The 22,053-nt window shown below is 41.0% G+C and overlaps 1 protein-coding gene across 1 annotated transcript in view; it reads right to left on the reverse strand.

Moving 5' to 3' along the window:
• Positions 1-22,053, reverse strand: part of Acin1 (apoptotic chromatin condensation inducer 1) — a 35,964-nt gene that overhangs the window by 7,455 nt on the left and 6,456 nt on the right. The window contains 5 exon segments of the mRNA XM_046465291.1: positions 3,023-3,164; positions 10,952-11,067; positions 13,639-13,854; positions 14,806-16,074; positions 17,103-17,191. Coding sequence (XP_046321247.1) covers positions 3,023-3,164; positions 10,952-11,067; positions 13,639-13,854; positions 14,806-16,074; positions 17,103-17,191 — 1,832 coding nt within the window.

Below are 22,053 nucleotides of genomic sequence, written 5' to 3' on the forward strand. Positions count from 1 at the left end.
AACTGTGCCCAGAACTGGGTCATCTACTCTCCCAGGAACTTCCTTGCTAACCCAAGGAAACAAGGAAAATCAACTTTGGGATGGCAACTTCAGCAGGGCAGTCCTCCTTTTCTCAATCCCCAGCCTGACATCCACTAACAGTGTCAGGCTTTGGAATGCTTGAGGGCAGGCTGTCAGGACTATCTAGGCCCCCACCACAGGAAAGGGGCCACATCAGACTCACTAGACATGAACGGTCTCTCTAGAAAAGGGAAGTTTGTGTGAAGGACAGGATGTCCCCAGATACATTGTCATTCTTTTCAACCACTGTCTACAGTCTAGGAGAGCCTTAGTGTTTTCTCTCCAATCAGGGCTCAAGCCTTAGGGGCTCTGCCAAGGACCAGAAGACAGTTTGGATATGTTTCTCCCCTAAAACACTGAATGGAATAAAGACTACGGACAAAACTAAGGGGGATGGGGAAGGGCAACAGAGATTTTAGGTGCTTATTTCTGGAAAAACTAAGACTACCCTACCACCCTTCTAAAGGGTAGGGCAGAACCCACTTGATGAAATCCCTTTTCCCTAACCACCCCCGGCCCCGTTTGTGTCGTCTAACCAAGTCTCCTTGGTCTCTGTTAAGGGCCAGCCTGACCCTTAGCTGGGCCGCTCTCGATGGGTAAGTTAGTGAGAAAAAAAAAGGTCTTAATTAAAACAGGAAAAACATGAACCAAATAAATAAATCCAACAAAGAAATCAGAAAAATAAGGATAAAGAAAAAAAATCAAAATAAAAAAGATTAAAAAAAAAAAAAAAGGAAAAGAAGAAGAAAATAAAGAAGAAAATAAACTAGGAATATGACAAATGTTCCAGGTACCATCTCACACCTGGGATCTTCAGTTCAGCCAATCGCACCTCACTGTGTACTGTATCTAGTCAACCGCCGGTCCAATCAGAATGAGCCCTCCCTGCTAGGCGCTGTGCAATTGGTGGGGGGTTGGGTTGGCAAAAAAGGTGGGCGCACGGCGTGGTAGTCAGCACGGCACTGCCAGAGTCCTCCCAGGGGCGCAGGGGGGGCGGGAGGGAAACGTGTGGGGGGACGCTGCCCAGTTTCCATGATGTCAAGACAGTTCACTGGCGGTGGCCAGGCTCAGCGAGGGGTAGAGGGGGGAAAGGGGCAGAAACATCAGTCCTGGCCCAGTAGGGGCATCATCTTGCAGTCCCTGATGAGATGGCCTGTGAGTAGCAGGAATGGTCCTTGCCTTTTATCATGAGAGCAAGCAGGACCCTATGTCCACCAGTGGCAAGCGGCAGCAATACCACCACCCAATACTTGGAATCCAGGTGATGACTCCAGAGTCCCTTTCTCCTCTGCCTGTAACTGGGGAAGGGGTCCTCTCATCGAGTGGGATCATGGAGCCTCTGATGAAGGTAGCCTGGGGTAGTAGGTGAATATCCCCAGGACCTGGTGCACATTCAGCAGCAAGGTCAGAATACTTTTCTTCTGAGTTGTGGGCAGCATCTCCTCAGGGACTCCAGCTGAGACAGTGGTTCCAGTCAGGTAGATGAATGAGCCCCTGCCTCCAGGGATGGAGGAGAAGTTGGAGCAATCAACATGCTGCCCTTCACCATGGACAACAGGGACCAAAGGAAAGTCCATCTGATGAGCAAGTGGTGATACATGGGCTGGGATGTCATCAGCATTAAATCCCTGGGGCACAAACCCTAGACTTCTCTGCAGGGTTCCTAGTCGTCACAGCTTAAGCCGAGGGCCCCACTCAGTGTTTTACAGCATGGCACTGTGATCACAAACATTGACTCTTTAGGTTGTCTTGGTGCCCTAGATGGGGATCCCAAGAGTCTGTAGCAAACAAGGCAACCCACAATCCTTGATAGGGCAAGGGCATGTGGGCAGGCGCCCCAGCACTGGCACAAGCTCTTCTTGGGGTGTCCCAAGTAGGGAGATGATGCAAGTCCACCCCTTTCCAAATGCTTTTTCTCAATACAAGTCTCTCCAGAAACAGTGCTCTTCTTGGCCCCCTGATGTAAGCAAGACAGGGAGGCAAAAGGGGGCCCATCACAGGAGCCCACATACATGCCCCCCTCTGGCCAAGACACCTGGATAGCAGACTTGGCTCTGATTGGGCAGCTCAGTAGCAGCGGGTGGGTCCAGAGGAAGAGGCGGCATCAGCGATTGGCCAGTTGGGCAGGGTTATATTTTACGGGCGGATTACCGTACATGAGGTACTTGGACAAAGTTTTACGGGGAAGAAGGACCTTGTAATAAATAATATTCTGCACATCAAATCACTTTCACCGGCCCCCGCCCCCGCAACACACACCAGAGAAAGGCTACACACACAACAGTCCCTCCCACCCATTATCCCACTCCCAAACCCAGCTAATTATATTATTGTAAGAGCCAAGAAGATTTCGCTGGCTCTGATGGGGGGAGCCCCCTGAATTGGGTGCAGGACACCAGAGAGTATATATGCCAAAAAGGGAGGCCAAGGGGTTATAGATATGGAGAAAGGACCTTCTGGATCAGTCCAAGTGCTAGCTTCTAAGGAGCTACATATCTGTAATGAGACCACTGGGGGGCAGATGAGGAACAAAAATTCCTCAGCATGGCTCATCTGGTGAGAACCACCAAAGCCCACTAGATGGCGTTGACCTCCATCAGGCTTTTAAAAAGGAGGGAAAGCTCAAGGAGTTATCTAGAGGAGCTTGGGAAAATAGCAGGAAAAGCTGAGCCTGGGTCTTAGAAAAAGATTCATTAACAGACTTCCAATTAGCTACAAACTTCCAGGAGTCTGGACTATACTACTTCCCCCACAGGGAAAGGATGAATAAACCCTGTCCCCATCACAAGGGGTCTCCCTTGCTAAACCAGCGAATTCTCCCTTGGCCCTGTCTTGATCCAAGGACCTGCCTCATCCCCTCTTTAAATTATCCCATTTTGTAAGAGGGTTCACCAGAATGGTCTACTCTTTCCCCTAGGATCACTTCAGCCCACCCACCCCAACAGGTGGCTTGGATATTTACCTCTTTCTTCTCCTCATCTTCAGCGCTGACTTCTGGGCGGTCATCGTTACTGATTTGGTCTGCAATAGGCATTGGAGGCTCTGAAACCTCATTTTCAGGTCTGTTTTCACTTGTGTCCATTGTCACTTCCTCCTTCTCCTCACTGACAGGATGGGGGGAGGTTTGGAGGGGAGAGCAGGAAAGAACCAAGGGGAAGAAAGAGCAAGATGTCAGATTTTGGATAATGAAACCCCCATGCCTCATCACTTGGGTAGAACTGGGATGGCCACTTTTCAGATCAGACTAGAAACCTTGCCACCACAGGAAAAGTGGGAAACTTGGGGGGAAAAGCATGGATCCACTGCCTACATGGGCTATTGCTGTGGAGCTAGGACACCACTTATTCTTCCCAGAGTATGCTCACATGAAAGAAAGACTCTCCTGGCTGAAATGGTCCCTCTAAAGTGACTGTGATTTGCCCACAACCCCGTGGCCTCCATATCCCCCTGACTACAGGCACCTTTACCTTGTATGAGAAAGTATGGGGACCTGATTCCTTAAAAACACAAGAAAGAACGGCCATGGCTGTGGCAAATGATCCTATCCTTGTGTTTAATCAACTGCTTAATAAGTAAAGGCCTGCTGACCCACTGGATCTGGAGGCACCAGAACAGGGAAAATGGTGGGGGTGGGGATTGCAGGGGGAATCTAGGGCTAGTTAAGGTTTGAGCTTCAATAAGGATCTTTTCTCATTTAAAAGGAAAAACTAAAACTGCTGAAGAGTACAAAAGCTCAAAGAATCAGGCCACTTTTACCTGCTCAGAGGTGTAGGAACCTTTCTTATATTCATTTGACTTTTACCCAGTTTGTCCCCATTCCCTCATTCCAACTTCCTAGAGATAAAGAGAACAGGCCTCCCAGTAAGGACACACCTCCCCCACAGCATGTAGCTCCCCCAACCAAACACTGAACCCACTCCCCCACTTTTAATCACACAAGTTGGCACCCACTTTAGGCAAAGAATCCCCGAGCTTCAGTTCAGATAAACTATCTTTCCATCTTTGTTTTTTGTCTTCATTTCTAACTTCTATCTTTAATTTTACTCCTTCTAGTACCCAAATATCAAGCCAAAAAAAAAAAAAAAATCCAATTTATATGATCAGGAGCCCAAGCGTCCCCAGGCCGATAACCACCACCAGAAAATTCAGCATTCCCAACAGACTGCTTGACACTCAGAGGTCAGTATAGCTTCCCAAGGGGAGTCAGAGAGGGATGCACAGGTTAGGGGGAGGGGAAGTTGGGCCTGTGCCCCCAGCTAAGAGGCCCCCACAGAAACACGCGATTCAACTACTTGAATCTAGAAAAAAGGCTTATATATATATATTAAAAAAAAAAAAGGCCTATTTCCCACACAGTGAGGGCAAGTGGAGCCAATCACAATTCGGGCAGGAAGGACAAAGGGGGAAAGCAGAATGACTGAAAACAAACCAAAATGAAAGATGGAACGAAAGCCATGAGGAAGAGAAGAAAGATGAGGTGAGCTAGAGAGGTGGGGAAAAGGGATACATGGAAATGTGAAGCTCTCACCCTTCTTTGCTTTCTGATAACATGATTTTTTTTCTCCCCCTGGAAGTGCTGTTTATCCCTTTCTGGAATGGAAGAAATAACAAAAACCAAACAAAAAATCCTAAAAAAAAAAAACCAAAAAACCACCTTCCTTGTTCCAAGATCCCACCACCTCCTCCCCAGCCACCCGATCCAGAGAGAGAAAATAGAGATGCAGCAACTGGGGATCCAAAAAATGGTAAATGGAAGGGGAGGTGGTGGTGGTGGTGGTGTGGGGAGGCTAAAATAGATCTGGCTTTTAAGAGATAAGCGTTAAGTCCTCACGGCAAACCCCGAGTTCGGCTGGATTGGTCTCTCTGGAGGAGGAGGAGGAAGAGGGCCAGGCTGCTGGTAGTGGCTGGCTCTATTGTATTGGCGGAGCGGCAGCGATCAGCCGGAGACATGCAGGGGAGCCATCTTGCCACTTACCCAGCAGCCCGTGTGTGCGGATGGGGGAGGGCCCTGCTGCAGCAGGGGAGGGGAAAGAAAAGAGGGAGGGAGCTGAGTGAGCAAGGTTCTTATCCTCTGGCAGGCCACAGGGAGCCGACTGCTGGCTCAAGAGGCCTGGCCTTTTTCCTTCTTTTCTCAGATTACAACAGCTACTGAGGCCTAGACCCAAAGGGCCTGGGGGATAGGGGGAGGTGTGCTTTCCTAGTCTTCCCAGGGGCAAGGAGGGGGCTGGGTGGAGAGGACATAAAGTTACAGCTCCTTGATTGGAAGACTCCAGAGAATAGAAGAAAGGGAAACCAGCAGAGTTGGGAGTGAAAAAAAACGATTAAAGAAGATAGATAAGCATAGTTGAAAAATGATTAAAGATAACCAAAGCCTCCATTCCTTCTACAAATGGAGGGACATGAGCAATATTTTTATGGGCCCACTACCCTCAACCCAGGAAGCAAGCATGGAAGACCAGTCATATGCTTAAGGTGGGGAGGTGGGAACAGAATTGTCACTATCCAATACTATAGTCACTATCCAATCACTGGCAGCTCACCCAGGCAATGACCACGTGTTACTATTCCATCCAGTCTGTTTCCCAGGATAAGGAGGGAGAGAGAGTTCCTTTTCAAAATACCAGGAGAAGGGAGGGTGGGTGTCTCTGAAGAGATGACAGACAACTTTGTTTCACAGAGTCTTTAATAAGGTCACTCTGCCCCAGGATTCCCTGGAGCCAGTTAGGAAAAGGAAAACCGGGGCAATTGGACCTTGCATACCTGAAGCTTGAAGGCTACTTTTTGGAGTAGACTAGACACTGGAAGTGAGAAAGCTGCTACTTGGGACAGGGGAAGGGAATATCAGCTGCGTAGAAAGTGATCAGAAACAAAACAAAAAATATTAATTGTGGGCGTTTTCACCAGACCACATGTTAAAGTGTAAAACAGACCATAAAGATTGAAAAAGCACTCAGCAGATACTCAAAATGCTTATTTGTTGATTGCAAAGGTGCTTTTTTTGTATTTTAAGGACAGCAGAGGTTTAATACCAGGATAAGATTCTGTGAACTTAATCAAAAAGCTCAGGTTTTGTCTGTTTTTTGCGGTGCTGTAGAATGAACCCAAGGTCTTGTGTATGCTAGGCAAGTCCCCTACCACTGGGCATTTTTAACACCAGAGGTTTTAGCCAGGGGTGAAATTTCTTACTGCTGCTTAAAGTCCTAAACTACATGTTTTAAGTTAAGGATTTTTTTCTTTTTTGGTGCCAGGGATAGAATCTGCAGCCTTGTTCATGCTACATCCCCAGCACACCTCCCCCTATCCCCCAGGCCTTTTTGGTCTAGGCCTCAGTCATGTTTATAATTTTAGAAGTTCCCTTTCAGACAGGTTCAGTGCTGCATGCATGTTATCCCAGTTTATTCCTGAGGCTGAGAGTGGAGAATACCAAGTTCAAGGTCAGGCTCAGTGGCAGAGTACCCCAGGATTTAATCCCTAGTAGTGGGAAAAACAAATAAGCAAAAAGTATTCCCATTCACATATGGTCCTTGTCTGCTCAAAATATAAGAGAACTCTGGATTAGACTGCTAGGACCTGGCACCATCTTCTTTCAAACTGTGATAGTAGATAGTTTCTGATCCTGTGCATATTTCTTAATCTGTACAGTGTGGTTAACAATACCTGTTTCATGGAACAGTGTAATAAATGTTAGCTCCAGTCTGGCCTGGACAACACCCCAAAGTGCAGAGGTGCACTACAACACATGTTCGCTATTATCTCATTTGATGCCCCTTCTGAAGCTCTTTTTGACTCAGATTAGTCTCCTCTTTCTCTGAAGCCAAATTATTCAGTGATTAGCATGAAAGATTTTCAGCAATGCCCTTATTACTCTCTACAAGGAAGACTAGTTTGCTTGCCCCTCACCTCCACCATGCAGACTCTCAAGGGGAGGGACTCCATCCCTTGGCTCCTAGCCCACAAAGAAATGCTCTTTAAATATTTCTGAATTAGGGTGCCACAGTGGGCACCAAGTAGATACTTATCAAATGCTTACTGGCCTAAAAATTTCTTTCTTAAAAAAAAAAAAAAAAAAAAAAGACTATTACCCATCAGAAAATGTTACCTTCAAAACATCCTAAACATTCCTTGTCATTCTAAAATACATTCAGCTGCTAAACTGCCTGTCCAGAAGTAGCTTACTTGGAGGAAGAACTTTTTTGCTATTGAGAATTTTATCTCATTTTTTTCTAGAATATGAATTTTACAATTTTCTCCTTGGCCTTCTTAAGACACAGGAGATCTATTTCTTCTATTTCCCTTTGGTTGATTTTGTGGGATCCGAGAATTTCCCAGACCTTGTTTTCAGAAGATAATAAAGAATCCTTGAAACTGTCCCATCCTTTTTAAACAAAAGGCACCTCCCTTTCTTCCCTCCATTATTTAAGTTCTTGCACAAATATTCCCAAAATCTTTTAAAAATCTGTGAAATGGTATGGGGAAAGGGGGTGAGAGGTGGGGATAAGCTATCCATAATTAAACAGACAGCATTAGAGCCCAGAAGAAAAGGATGGAACCACTTGGAAGTTAAAAACATTTTGTAGTTTTATGTAAATGAGATTCAAAAGAATTAATGGAAAAAAATAAATTCCTATAGGCATATGTGTTTGAATTTTAGCTATTACAGAAAATTCACGAGAAGTTTATGAACTGATATGGAAATTTAGTAACAAATACTGGGACTTGATCCCTCAGGAACTTACTAGTTCCAAGTTAACTAAGGACAGTATGATTTTGGAGGGTATGTCCTTAGATACAAAGTTCTCAATGAGCAAACTCATAATACTTATGACAAATTACGGTTTTTTTTTTTTAATTTATGCATCACTTGGGATACAGGCATTGTAGATCCCCTGGAAAATATCAATTACATTGTCACATTGGTTTACAGAAATACTCCCTTAGTATCAAGAGCCTTAAGTTGCGAATGCCTGCTAAGTTTGTGTCAGAAGGTTGTGTTTAATTAATTCAGGTTTGAATTAACTACTACTAAATGATATAGCTGCCTATACACTTTTATTATCCTTTTTCCTTTTGCCCCTTATTGTTGGTTTGTTTGTTTTGTGGTATTAGGGATTGAACCCAAGGCCTCATGCGTACTAGGTCAAATGTTCTACCACTGAGCTACATTCCCAACATTTTCTTTAAGACAGGGTCTTGGGCTAGGGTTGTGGCTCAGAGGTAGAGCACTCACTTAGCATGTGTGAGGCACTGGGTTTGATCCTCAGCACCACATAAAGTAAAATAAAGACATTATGTCCACCTATAACTAAAAAATAAATATAAAAAAAAAAAGGACAGGGTCTCACTAAGTCGCCCGGGGTGGCCTTGAATTTGAGAGCCTCCTGCCTCAGCCTTATCCCCTACTGTTTTATAATGTTAAAAAAAAAAGAGAGTACTATAATTTCTGTTGTATGAGGAAACTTCTGTTAAAGCCATAGGAGAGAGAAGACTAGATTTTGGAACAGGGATTGATTGAAATAGGATTGAGGGCTTACAAATCCCTGTTCTAAGTAATAAAAAAGACACCTGACCTCATAAACCTAGAATTCCTCAGGCACTCATAATGGGAACAGGTTTAACCAAGTATAGCAAATAAGTTAGCCAATCTCTTCCAAAAAGTAAGAAGTCCTGAAGATAAAGTCTAATTTATTTTTTAACACTTTATTGCTGTTTTTTTTTTAAATCATTGTCACTTCTTGTTGAGAGAAGACAACAAAGGTTAAGCCACAAATGGTTTCTTCCATTTGGTACTGTTGATCCCACTTTTAAAGTTGGCTAGGGCTCTAGAGGACTCCCATACTAAACACTAGCACTGTGGAAGGTGAAAAAGACTAGGAGAAATGTTGTGAGTCAGGCAGAATGAAGGCAAACTTCTCAAGCATTCATTCACCAAATTTAATATTAAAAATAGCCTATGAGTTTAGGCCTGTGGGCATTTTTTTTTTTTTTAAGCTGTTGAAGAGACTATCTGGCAGGCAGCAGAAGGAAAGAAGGTAAGAGGGATGTGTCTCAGCTATTCCAAATGTAGACTGCATCTCTAGTCTACAGGATGCTCAAATGAAGCTTGCCTAGGCAACAATGGACAATCTCAATATTTGCTGATGGTGTCATTTCCCTAATACTTTGTCAAAATCAATGTGACTAGATTATATCATAGAATGAAGGTCAAAGCCACCTTTACCCGGGAAGGAAAACTCTGTATATGACTCCAAGCTTCATTTTCCTTGGACTTGAATTGGAAAGTTGAGAAATAAAGAATCTTCCAAACAACATAAAATGCTTTTCTATTGCTAGGATCTTACAAACCCAGAACTTTAAGGCTAGCAAGGAGCTTTTAAGAAAACTACTGTTTCTTGAGGTGCATAGGAAGAAGTTCCTCAGGGCAAATTAGTAGTAGGTTGTCAATACCCACTTTGAAACTGTCAACATCGTGAAAAAAGGGCACGCTGTACCTTCATGGAATAGGGGCAGGAAGGGGAAAGCAGATGTTATGTCTGTATGAGTTATATGGAAGGAAAGATGTCACCCCATTTTCTCATTGATGATATAACTGAGGAACTCTAAACATCTTCCAGTATCCGCTGAGTTTTCTTTTATGGTCCTAGAAGAAAAACCCTTTTCCAAAGGATAATATACCCATCTCAAAAAGGAAAATCAAACCAAAAAATGTAATGGCCACAAGATGGCAGAAGAAGCAAGAATATGAGAATGGACAGTAGCAAGGCAAGATCTATGTTAAGGCATATGAAACGAACATTAATATCACAAGGATATGAGATAATAAATCATGTCCCCTGCCCACTAACCTCCAAAATTCAGAGTCAAAAGACAATCTGAAGGTCTCCTAAGTGTATAAATTATCAGATTATTATACACAGGAAAAATAATACTGATAATAACAGTACTAAAATGACATAAAAACAATTATGGAACAACTTGAGGCTAATAGTCTGCATAAGACATTCTCTAAAACAGTTCAAAATTCCTGATGTCTTAAAGCTAAGCAATTCTATTTCTATTTCTATAATGCTTCCCCCGCCCCCTCATTTCCCATGAAACATTGAAACCATGAATTCTGACTCAATGACTTTTCTTTTTTTGGTACTGGGAGGGAAGAACCCAGAAGTGCTTTACCACTGAGACCCATCCCTGGCCCTTTTTTCAGTTTGAGACTTTAGTGTCTTTAAATTAGTGTCTCAAACTGAAAAAAGGGCCAGGGATGGGGCTCAGTAAGTATCACTAAGTATCTCACTAAATTGCTTAGGGCTTCGCTTAGTTGCTGAGGCTGGCCTGGAACTTGTGATCCTCCTGCCTCAGTTTCCCAAGTCACTGTAATTCCAGGCATGAACTACCACACCTGGTTTCAATGACTTCTTTTTTTAAAATTTTTTATTTGTTGCTTCAATAACTTCTTATAATTTCAAGTTCAGAATAATGAATAATGTATTTATTCAATTACAAATTTAACCTGATATAATTATAAGATCAATCGAAGAATCTTAGGGGCTCAGGAATCAATATCTGACTTCATAGGAACTTCATATACTGCTGCACTGTGTGCTGAAGGACTGTGCTTCTTTACAAACCCTCAATATCCTTTGTTTAACTGCGTGGCCACAGGTGTAGTTAATAAATATGAGTTAAAGACTGAGTTAAGATTCCCTGAGTTGACTCCTTTATACATCTTGAGTGAGGAGATAGAAGCTTCAGTTGTTTGCTCCTTAAAGGAGCTACACTCCCACCCTGCCTTCATGTTTTAAAAGGAAACTAGGGCTTCTCAAAGAATCCTAGACAGCAAAGATTGGTCCCACATTCCTAGTTCCTTTTTATACCCCAGTCAAGATTTATCACTTACACAGTGGGATGAATCCTTTCTGATTCTGGTAGATAAGAGGTCTGAGTTTCTGGGGTTTGAGGCTGTGTGGCAGCTGGTGGCTCTGCCTCTTCAGCTTCACACTTCTTTGGGCTCACCTGTCAGGAGATAGCAAAAACAAAGATAACAAAGGATTTAATTCAGTTGGTTCCTTTTCTTTGATCTGGAGCTGGAAAAAGTCAAGGCAGGATGAAAAAGAGCCACATCTCCAGTGGACTTTGAACACAACTCTTCTATATCACAGAATATACCTAATTTTGCTTAAATGAAACTCTGTTAAGCATAATTATTAAGTGCTTTTAGATTCTGCCATTCCTGTATTGATACCAGTCTAAAGAATAATTGGGCATACCTTCCTTCAGAAGGACTTCCAGCATCAGAGTACTGGAACTGCACTGAGTGTGACACCCTGATTTGCCTCAGTAAAATGAGGGCCTATGTAATTACTTGTCAGAGAACATTGGTAAGTACGGACCACTGCAAGAACTTGGGGAGACAGCAACAAGGTGTGTTAAGTCCATTTTGTCAAAGGGAACCGGAGGAAGACTGTTTGACAAACAGTCCCTTTGACAAAATGGACTTAACACACCTTGTTGCTGTCTCCTTTCTGATTCTGGTAGATAAGAGGTCTGAGTTTCTGGGGTTTGAGGCTGTGTGGCAGCTGGTGGCTCTGCCTCTTCAGCTTCACACTTTTTATGATGACTTCATTTTTTTTAAGTCATTGATGGACTTTTATTTTATTCATTTATTTATATGTGATGCTGAGAATCAAACCCAGTGCCTCACACATGCTAAGCAAGCACTCTACCACTGAGCCACAACCCCAGCCCCCAACTTCACAGATTTTGACATAACTGAGGAAACTGTTATCTGAAGTCTTGGAGTGGTCACTTTGTGAATGTGTGAATCACTAGAATACCCCATAATTTTATAAAGAAGAATGGGAAGGGGACCATTCAATTACACCATTTAAGAAGCTAATTAAACAACTGGAGGGAAGTTGTCAATACCTGATGGAGAAAAATGTACAATCCAGTTTCATGTTTATCCATGCTTATTATATTTCACTCAAAAACTTGTTTTCATTTTGATGGTTTAAATCTGTTCTGCATTCTTGAGTTTCTCAGACATTAAATAAGTAATTATCTCGATCAGACATTAATATATAGAAGAAACACAGGCTGAGTATGTAAGTGGATGACACCATTTGTAATGTTACATATTAATAACTACCATTATAGTTAGACAAGACAACTAATCTTTGTTCTATGTAGGGCTGGGGATGTGGCTCAAGCGGTATCGTGCTCTCCTGGCATGCGTGTGGCCCGGGGGTTCGATCCTCAGCACCACATGCAAACAAAGATGTTGTGTCCGCCAAAAACTGAAAAATAAATATTGAAATTCTCTCTCTCTCTTTCTCTCTTAAAAAACAAACAAACAAACAAACAAACAAAAAAAACGATGAAGGGTAGGGATTGGGGCTGTAGCTCAGTGGTAAAGTGCTTGCCTCTCATGTGTGAGGCACTGGGTTCGATCCTCAGCACCACATTAAAAATAAAGATACTGTGTGTTCATCTACAACTAAATAAATATTAAAAAAAAAAGATGAAGGGTAGAATAAAGTGTGGACATTTAAGAAATATGAAATCTGTTCCAAAGCTATTTTTCTTTTTTGGTACTACAGTGTTTGGTACTAGGGTTTTTGGTAGTAAGAGGTGTTTAACCACTGAACCACATCCCCAGTCCTTTCGTTTTTTTATTTTGAGACAGGATCTCACTAAGTTGCTGAGGTTTGCTTTGAACTTGCAATCTTCCTGTCTCAGCCTCCAGAGTAGCTGGGATTACAGGCATGGATCACCACACCCAGCCCAGTGCTCTTTTTCTAATCTCTAACAGAATAACATGATTAATCTTGTATGGGAGTAGGAAATAAAATTTTTGAAGTAAACAAAGCCTATTTAACAGAATTATATTGCATAATATTATAACAATAAATTTTGTAGAAATGTAAAACAAAACAAAATGTACGAGCTCAATCACAAAGTCCTCTATATCTGCATTATTTCATCTTAGAATGTTGACTATAATGTAGCTTAAAGAGAGATACCTTTTTTTTTTTGGTGGTGGTGCTGGGGATTGAACCTAGGACCGTGTACATGCTAGGCAAGTACTCTACCAACTGAACTGTATCTCCAGCTCTCAAGATAAATACTTTTTAAGACCTTATTTCTAAGTCAGCAATCATTTCATTAGGGTTTTTTTTTTGGTGGGGATGGTGAGCGGTAGTGTTGGGGATTGAACTAGAGTTTTATCCATGCTAAGCACATACTCTACCACTGAGTTGACTGGGGATATATCCCAACCCTTAGAATTCTTTTTTGGAGAACCGATAAAAGTCTTCCTTTGGGGCAGATAAAGAAGAAGTTCTGAGCAAGAACTGATGCTGAGAGCCCTGGAGATGAGAACACTGCTTCTCAGCCTCATGGAGAACTTTTATAAACCAGGGAGTAGAAATGAGTTAAGTAGGATTAACAAGTGTCCCCTACCCCTACCCTCTACATTTCTCCTGAGGTTTGTCCAGACTGACTTCTCAATTTTACAGTTAAGACAAAAAGGAAAACTATGCCTAATTCTCCATCTCCCTCTAGGGAAAGGTCACGATAGCCTACCCGCTCAGGCTGTAACTTCTGGGTCATGAGCTTTTCAGCTGGCTCAGGCTGGCTCAGACGCCTCACTTGGATGGATGAGGAGGTGGAAGTTCTCTCCTTTGGCTCAAGAACCTGCAGCTGTGGCATTGGTGGAACTGCAATCTCCTGACCAGAAGAGGGATCTTTGGTTTCAGTGTAGCTGGTGTTGCTGTCCCTGGAGGCTCCAGGGCTCAGAGACTGAAGAAATTAAATGAAACGCAGAGAAAAGAAAATTACTTTATATGGTACACATTGTGTGTGTGTGTGTGTTTGTGTAGATGGATGGTAAATAATCAGTAAATCATTGAGTTTTCCAACTTGTGCTAACCCAATTCATACCTGAGATTTTTTTTTTGGGGGGGGGGTACATATTCATACAGAATAATTGGTTTCACTGTGGCATATTCATATGTACATATATAAAAGCATAATCTGAACAATTTCACTTCTTACCCTCCCCTCCTGCTTCCCTTTCACTACCCTAATGGTCTCCGTTCTACTTTCATCACATTCTTTTCTCCCCTGCTATTTTTTCTTCTATAGTTTCCACAGATGAGAAAAAACACATGACACTTTCCTCTCTCACTTATTTTACTCAAAATTATGGTCTCTAGTTCCAACCATTTTCTGAAAATGACATAATTTCCTTCTTCTCATGGCTGAATAAAAGTCTTTGTGGGGGCTGGGGTTCAATCAAATCTTAGCACCACATAAAAACAAATAAATAAAAATAAAGGTTAAATTCTTTTAAGTACGGACCACTACAAGAATTTGGGGAGAAAAAAAAAAGTCTTTGTATTTATTATTCCTGCTTGAATTACTGATCTCCCTTACTACTTATCAACAAATTTACTAGGTTCCAATTAGATGCTGAGTACTGGGATACCCACATTAAGGCATATCCACACCCTCAAGAAGTTTATGTCCAGCACAGCATGAGAGTAACTTTCTTTGGAATCAAATGGACTCAGAATGGAAAACAATTCCAGTTAGGGGCCAATTAATTGAAAATTAGACTCTGGGATGAGGGTAAATTATCAGTGAACTGGGGACTAAATGAAGCTTTTCCTATTCCTGTTAGAAATTATGACAGGTTCTTCTGGGGATGAAAAACACTGGCTTACAGACACAGGAATCTCTCATACTCACTTTTCTGCTGCTGCTTGATGCTGAATGGGAACGGGAACGAGATCGGGAACGTGACCTAGATTCTGATGTTGACCTGGAGTCTGTCTTGGGTCTACCATGAGGGTTGGTGTGAATTCGTGCCTGGGATATATCTCTCTGCTTGGATCTCGGAGGTGAGAGAGACTGAGAGCCAGAGCTATCAGGAGAACGAGACCTAGATCTAGAACTGGAGGAAGAGGAGGAGGAGGATCGGCTAGAGGATGAGTCAGCTGACTGTTTCAATCTGTGGCTTGGGAAAAGATTATGTGAAGCCCTTCTGCCTTCCTTCTGTTTCAAAGATGGTTGTTTCAGAGATTCCTCAGTAATGCCTTTGGGTGATGTTAATTCCTCCATTTTTAAAGAGACTGGCTGAGCAGATTTTTCTGGCTCAGTTTCAAGACCTTTCTGGGTTGAGTATTCAGCCAATGTGCTTTTCTGAAGTAGAGGCAGAACATTCTCTTCTGGCACTTTCTCTGCTGGAGATTCTGCTTTGGTGTCTGCAGGACTTGACAAAGACGACAGGCCACCTACCAACTGCACAGTATGCTGAGATATTAAAAGCTGCCTGGTCTCAGCATCTGTATTAGGAGATAACTGGACGAGGACAGGGGGTGCTGGGCCTTCCATGGGTTCTATTTCTTCCTCACTCTGGAGTTGTGTATGAGGTGGTGGAGAAGATGCTTCCTTGGTAAGTAAAGGTGGGGGAGTCTCCTCCTCACTGGCAGTTTGCTCCAGTGGTAGCACAAGAGGGGCCTTCTCTAGATCTTCGGTCAGTAGAGGAGGGGAAGGGGACTGTGATTTCTCTTCCAAGCCTTGTGAAAATTTTATTTCTTCTCCTTTCTCCTCAAGGGGGGAAACTGATTGCATCTCTTTCTCTTGTTGCTGTTTGGTGAGATGACGAGTTCTAGCTTCTTCCTGGGATCTTGTAACTCGTCCTCCTCTCTCTAGCCCCTCCTGTTCCTGCGCTCTTATGGTTTTGGGTCTCTCATCAATCACCTCCTCTGGTTTTGCTCTGGGCATCACATCTCCCTCTTCTTCCTGAAACTGTTTCAGGATTGGTGCCTCCCTAGATTTTTGTCCTTCCTCTTCTTCCTCTTCCTCTTCCTCATCTTCCTCCTCCTCCTCCTCTTCTTCTTCCTCTTCAGTTTTCAAATTTCGATCTGCTCTGACCCTCAGATTTCTAGAAGGTACTTCTTGATTCCCTTCCCCCTCAGCAGCTTGACTACACTCAGAGGATTTAGCTGCTCTTGCCTGAAAGAAAAGATATAAAACAGTTCCAAATATATTTGCTCACAATCAATGGAGAAAAAGCATCCCATTTAATACTCCCAAGAATAAGAAATTCAATGATATACAATTTTGTTAACACAGAAACAGGTATGACAGTAGATAACTATGACTAATGTGGGTTCCTTTTGGGAATCAAAATAACAGTAACCAAAAGGAATAATGAAGCTGCTTGTAGTTCATTTTTTAGCTTCAAGTTTTTAAACATCTAGAATCAGGGAGGAAAACAAAAATACTGTCACATAATCTGATTATTTTTATCATTTTTAAAAATATTTTTTATTTGTCAATGAACCTTTATTTTTTTATATGTGGTGCTGAGAATTGAACCCAGTGCCTCACACATGCTAGGCAAGCACTCTACCACATTGATCTACCATACCAGCCCCTATTTTTATCATTTTAGTATATTTCTTTTCATTCTTTTTTCCTTACCTTTCTTTGCATGGTCTTAATTATGCTACACATATGCCTTTGTACTCTGCTCACTTAACATTGTTCTAACAGTTTTAAAGTTTTAACCAAAATATTAATTATGCTGTATCTTTTCTAATAATGTGCTTTAAAAATACGACCAGGGCTGGGATTGTGGCTCAGTAGTACAACATTCGCTTAGCACATGTGAGGCCCTGGGTTCGATCCTCAGCATCACTTAAAAATAAATAAATAAATAAAATAAAAAGCTATTGTGTCCAACTACAACTAAAAAAATCTATCTATCTATCTATATATAAAGAATGCAGACCAACCTAACTTTCATATATCTATATATTTGCTTTGATTTCTAAAGACTAGATCAGACCTAAATAAACATACAAAAAAAAAAAAAAAAAATAGCATAAAAAAGTGACAAAGAGAAGTGAGAAGATGACTATATAAAAATTTATAAAAACACTACCTCGAAAACAGTTTGAGGAGGAAAAGGAGGAGGGGGAGATATTTCAAAGCACCACTCAGAGAGGTGACTGAATGCTTAGGAAGTATTTGATTACCTGTCTGACCCTAGATGATCGTCTTTCTCCTTTTCTTGGTTTCTCATCATCAGATTCACCTTTCTCTTCAGAAACAGAGGAGCCTTTTCCTATCAAATGAAAGAAAATCAAGTCAGATTTAATGTCATGAACACTCATTCATGACTTTCTAAAATCCAACAAACTGTGGCATATAAGCTGTTTTGATATGTATCTTTTATCAATATGTATCTTTTTCAATTTCTTTGGCTTCCATGTTCAAAAAAGACTATACATAGCCCTGAAAGTCAGGGTCTTATTGATTATTCCTGGTGTGCATGTCTAGAATATTTTCAACATCACATACATAATACATGAGTTATGTACCACAAATAAGATAAAACTAAAATAACTTTAGAGACTTCAAATTGTCTAGCAGGAATATACAAAGCACTTATTTCTACAAAGTGTTTTGTTATTCTGAACCAAAGCTCAAGACTTCACTCTTTTCTAGGCCCATTTTTCAAAACACCCTATTGCCACTATTTGCTAATTTTGATCAAAATATTATGATTAAATAAACCAGTCAATTTGTACAATGATAAACTCAAGAAAAAAGAATTAGATGAATGGTTTCCAGGGCCCCATTGTTCCTAGAAATCACTTGAGCTAACTGGACAGGGCTTCAGAACTGAGTCCTTTTGAGTATATATTATATGTTGGAGCTCAAGGAGAAAGATTTTTTTTTTTTTTTTTTTGCGGGGGGGGGGGGGGTTGGCTGTTAAAATAAAGTTTGTAAACCATCAATCTAGGTCATTCTGAATGATAATTCCATGTAAAACTGAAGGTTTCACTAATATTCTATGAAGGAAGACAACTGTAAGTAAATCACTTAAGTAATGTTAGTTTCATGCCTTGGATAGGGTTGAACTTGAAGTTTCCTACCAGTATTAAAATATTACATAGAAGGACTACAAGTATAGTTCAGTGATAGAAGGAAGAGATAAGATCTTGATGCTAGTTGAGAAAAGAGAATAACTCAGTGGGAAAGTACTTGTCTAGAATGTGTGAAGACCTGGGTTGGAACTCCAGCATTGCAAAAATAACAAACAAAAAGCACAAAGGTAACTAACTATGTTTCAGATTTAATCGACTAGATTGAGTTCAGTTTTGGCACAACACAAAAGGTTTAAACGATCCAGAGAACCATGTTCTAAATTAATAGCATCTAAATAAACTAGTGCAGATAAAGCAGATGGTAAAAACTAATTCCAGATCTTTTTATTTCTATATCCCATTACTCTAACATGAACTAGGCTTTGCTACTATAGTGACCAAACAAAAGCAAAAAAAAAAAAAAAAAAAAAAAACTAATGAAATGACTATAAGACAATTTTGTAAAACTTTATTTCATAATCACTTGATTAACAGGCTCTCAGATTATGATTTTATGTGCAGAATCTATAATTATGATACTTATAATGATGGTTCAGACTCTGACCACCGAACTATACCTCAAGTTCTTATTTTTTATTTTGTGACAGGACCTCACTAAATTGCTGAGGCTGGCCTCCAGCTTGCAATGCTCCTGCTTCAGTCTCCCAAGTAGCTGTGTTTACAGATGTGCAACACTATACTCAGTCCTCACTGTAATTGACAGGGCCTTGCTAAGTTGTCCATGCTGATTTCAAACTTGCAATCCTTCTGCTTCAGCCTCTGAAGTTGCTGGGATTACAGGTGTGCACCACCACACCCAGCTATATTTTAAATATATATATTTTTAGTTGTAGTTGGACACAATACATTTATTTTTATTTATTTATTTTTATGTAGTGCTGAGGATGAACCCAGCACCTTGCATGTGCTAAGTGAGCGCCCTAACAGAGCCACAACCTCAGCCCCTATGATATTATTTTTGATACTGTAAAACTACAGTTGATTCTGGATTTTTACTCCTCTGGAAACACTTAAATAGGTCATCAAAAAGATTTGTAGAAACAAAGCAGAAAGTTTTGGTCATCATTGTTTTGTGAAAACCAGACAGACCCCTCAAATATGAAACATAAATAACAGGTGATGAATCTCTAACCGCTTAGAAATGCTACAAACTCTAAGAAAAGGGCTGGCTAAGAAAATCCATGGCTACAACTTTGTTAAACGAATCAGTATTCTGGGGCTGGGGTTGTAGCTAAGTGTTAGAGCACTTGCCTAGCACGTATGAGGCACTGGGTTCAATTTTCAGCCCCACAGAAAAATAAATAAATAAAATGAAAGTATTGTGTCTATCTACAACTAAAAATATTTTTAGAACATCAGTATTCTGAAAACAAATTCATATTCTGAACATATATTTTAAAATATTTTTGTATTTTCCCAGATTGCATTTCTTCTGGAAAAAAGATAACTCAGAAAAATACATTCAGGGATGACATAGAAGGAGATATATAGACAACTTCTGACTATGGAGAGTGGATACTAACTTCTCAACACCTTAAAAAAATAAAAGGAAGGGGCTGGGATGTGGCTCAAGCGGTAGTGCGCTCGCCTGGCATGCGTGCGGCCTGGGTTCGATCCTCAGCACCACATACAAACAAAGATGTTGTGTCCGCCAAATACTAAAAAATAAATATTAAAAAATTCTCTCTCTATCTCTCTCACTCTCTCTTTAAAAAAAATAAAATAAAATAAAAGGAAGTCAGGCATGGTGGTGCATGCCTGTAATCCCTGAGTCTTGGGAGTCTGAGGCAGGAGGATTGCAAATTCAAAGTTAGCCTCAGATGAGTGAGGTGCTAAGCAACTCAGTGAGACCCTGTCTCTAAATAAAAAGCCACATTTGGTGATGTGGCTCAGGAGTCAAGTGCCCCTGAGTTCAATCCCCCGCCCCTCCCCGAAAATGTCAAAAGGAAAGTCAAGGAGGATTTTATAAACTTCCTGTTTGGGATATTGCCTGCAATACAAAACAAGAGGTTACTGAAATATAAGACAAAGATCCAAAATGTATTTTGGTACCAGGGACTGAACACAGGGGCTCTTAACCACTGAGCCACATCCCCAGCCCTTCTTATATGTATTTTTTTGAGACAGGTTTCACTAAGTTACTTGGAACCTTGCCAAGTTTCTGAAGCTATCTTTGAACTTGCAATCCTCTTGCCTCAGCCTCCCAAGCTGCTGGGATTACAGGCATGAGCCACCACACAAGGCTACATTCATGTTTTGTTTTGAAACAGACGAGAAAGAAAAAGAGAGAGAGAGAGAGAGAGAGAGAGAAAAATTTTTTTTAATATTTATTTTTAGTTTTCGGTGGACACAACATCTTTATTTTATTTTTATGTGGTGCTGAGGATCGAACCCAGTGCCTCGCGCATGCCAGGCGAGCGCGCTACCACTTGAGCCACATCCCCAGCCCAACACATTCATGTTTTCTAATGCATTTTTCATCTCTCTTTTTTAAAAAAAAATTATATATATATATTTTAGTTGTAGATGGACACAATACTTTTATTTTTATGTGGTGCTGAGAATCGAACCCAGTGCCTCACACATGCTAGGCAAGCGCTCTACCACTGAGGCACAATCCCAGCCCTCATTTTCTTTTACTTCTGAATATCTTTTACCCCCATCAATTATAGCCACTGGAAGAATCCTAATAATGACATAAAACAGGGAAGAGTGGCTAGCCTTACTCTAAATCTTTGCTTTTGAAATCTTATTTTTATTTCAATATCTATTCCTCATTTTCATTTCAAACTACACTTAGAATTGAGAAAACCTATCTTCTTTCTTTTTTTGGTCCTATTCATAATTTTAAACAATTCCACCATTTCCTATAAAATAAAATTTAAAAAATGCTCATATTTTTGGTTTGGCACTTAAAGTCTTATGTAATATTATCCCAATCTATCTTTTAGATTGTTTCTACAACTATTCTCAAATATGAAATAACTTTATTCTGCCATACTACATACTACCTCTTCTTTAAAAATATCATAACCATTTCTATCTCTATGCCTTTGTCCTTTCTAATAATATCCTGTGTTTTCTCTCTTTTTTTTAATCAGTACTGGGGACTGAACCCAGGAGTGCTTTACCATGCCTAGTCCTTCTTTTGAGACATGGTCTCACTATATTGATGAGAATCTTGCTAACTTGCTGAGGCTGGCCTCAAACTTGCAATCCTCCTGCCCCAGCCACCTGAGTTGCTCACATTACAAGCATGTGCCACCGCACCCAGGTCAATATATATTTTCTTGACTAGCTTTTGAGAAAAAAATACTGACAATTCATTTAAACAAGAGTGTCCCCCTCCCTGCTGGGCACAATAATTCCAGTGGCCCAGAAGGCTGAGGCAGGATGATTGTGAGCTCAAAGACAGCCTCAGAAATTTAGTGAAACCCTAAGCAATTTAGTGAGACCCTGTCTGTAAATAAATATGGAAAAAAGGGTCTCAAATGTGGCTCAGTGGTTAAGCGTTTCTGATTTCCCCAATACCAAAAAATCAAAAAAGCTTTCCTCTTCCTCTTGGCATTACAATCAGGGAAAAAAGAGCACTCAGACTAAGGAGGACCATCTGAGGGTCTTATATATATTTGAGGAGAAAAGAAGACCCTGAAGGAACTTATTAATAATTCCAACATGCTGCCAGTGTTAATTTATTGAAAAAATTTTCAACTCTCCATCCCTCTGGTGGTCAAGTCTCAGCTAGGAGGGCATCTCTTCAAGACCTATTTCTGAAGCCCAGATCTTGAGCTGTGTGGAGGTAGGATTGAATTGTGTTAGTGGCTTCTTCATGTTCTAAGATCCTGGCATGGAGAACACACCCGATCATATTTGATCTCTGCTACATGATATGTGGTTCAGAGATTGGCAAAAGCTGCCTCACTTACATCATTTCAACAGTTCCTGAAGTTCAGAATTTCAGGCCTCATCCCTACCAATCTAATAACATGCATGTAAAAAAGTTTCCAAGCCAGGAATGGCTTGCATGCCTGTAATC

This window comes from Marmota monax, unplaced genomic scaffold (genome assembly GCF_021218885.2).
Source record: "Marmota monax isolate L192 unplaced genomic scaffold, Marmota_monax_Labrador192_F-V1.1 WCK01_AAM20220418_F8-fsc00079, whole genome shotgun sequence".
Taxonomy (NCBI): Eukaryota; Metazoa; Chordata; class Mammalia; order Rodentia; family Sciuridae; genus Marmota; species Marmota monax.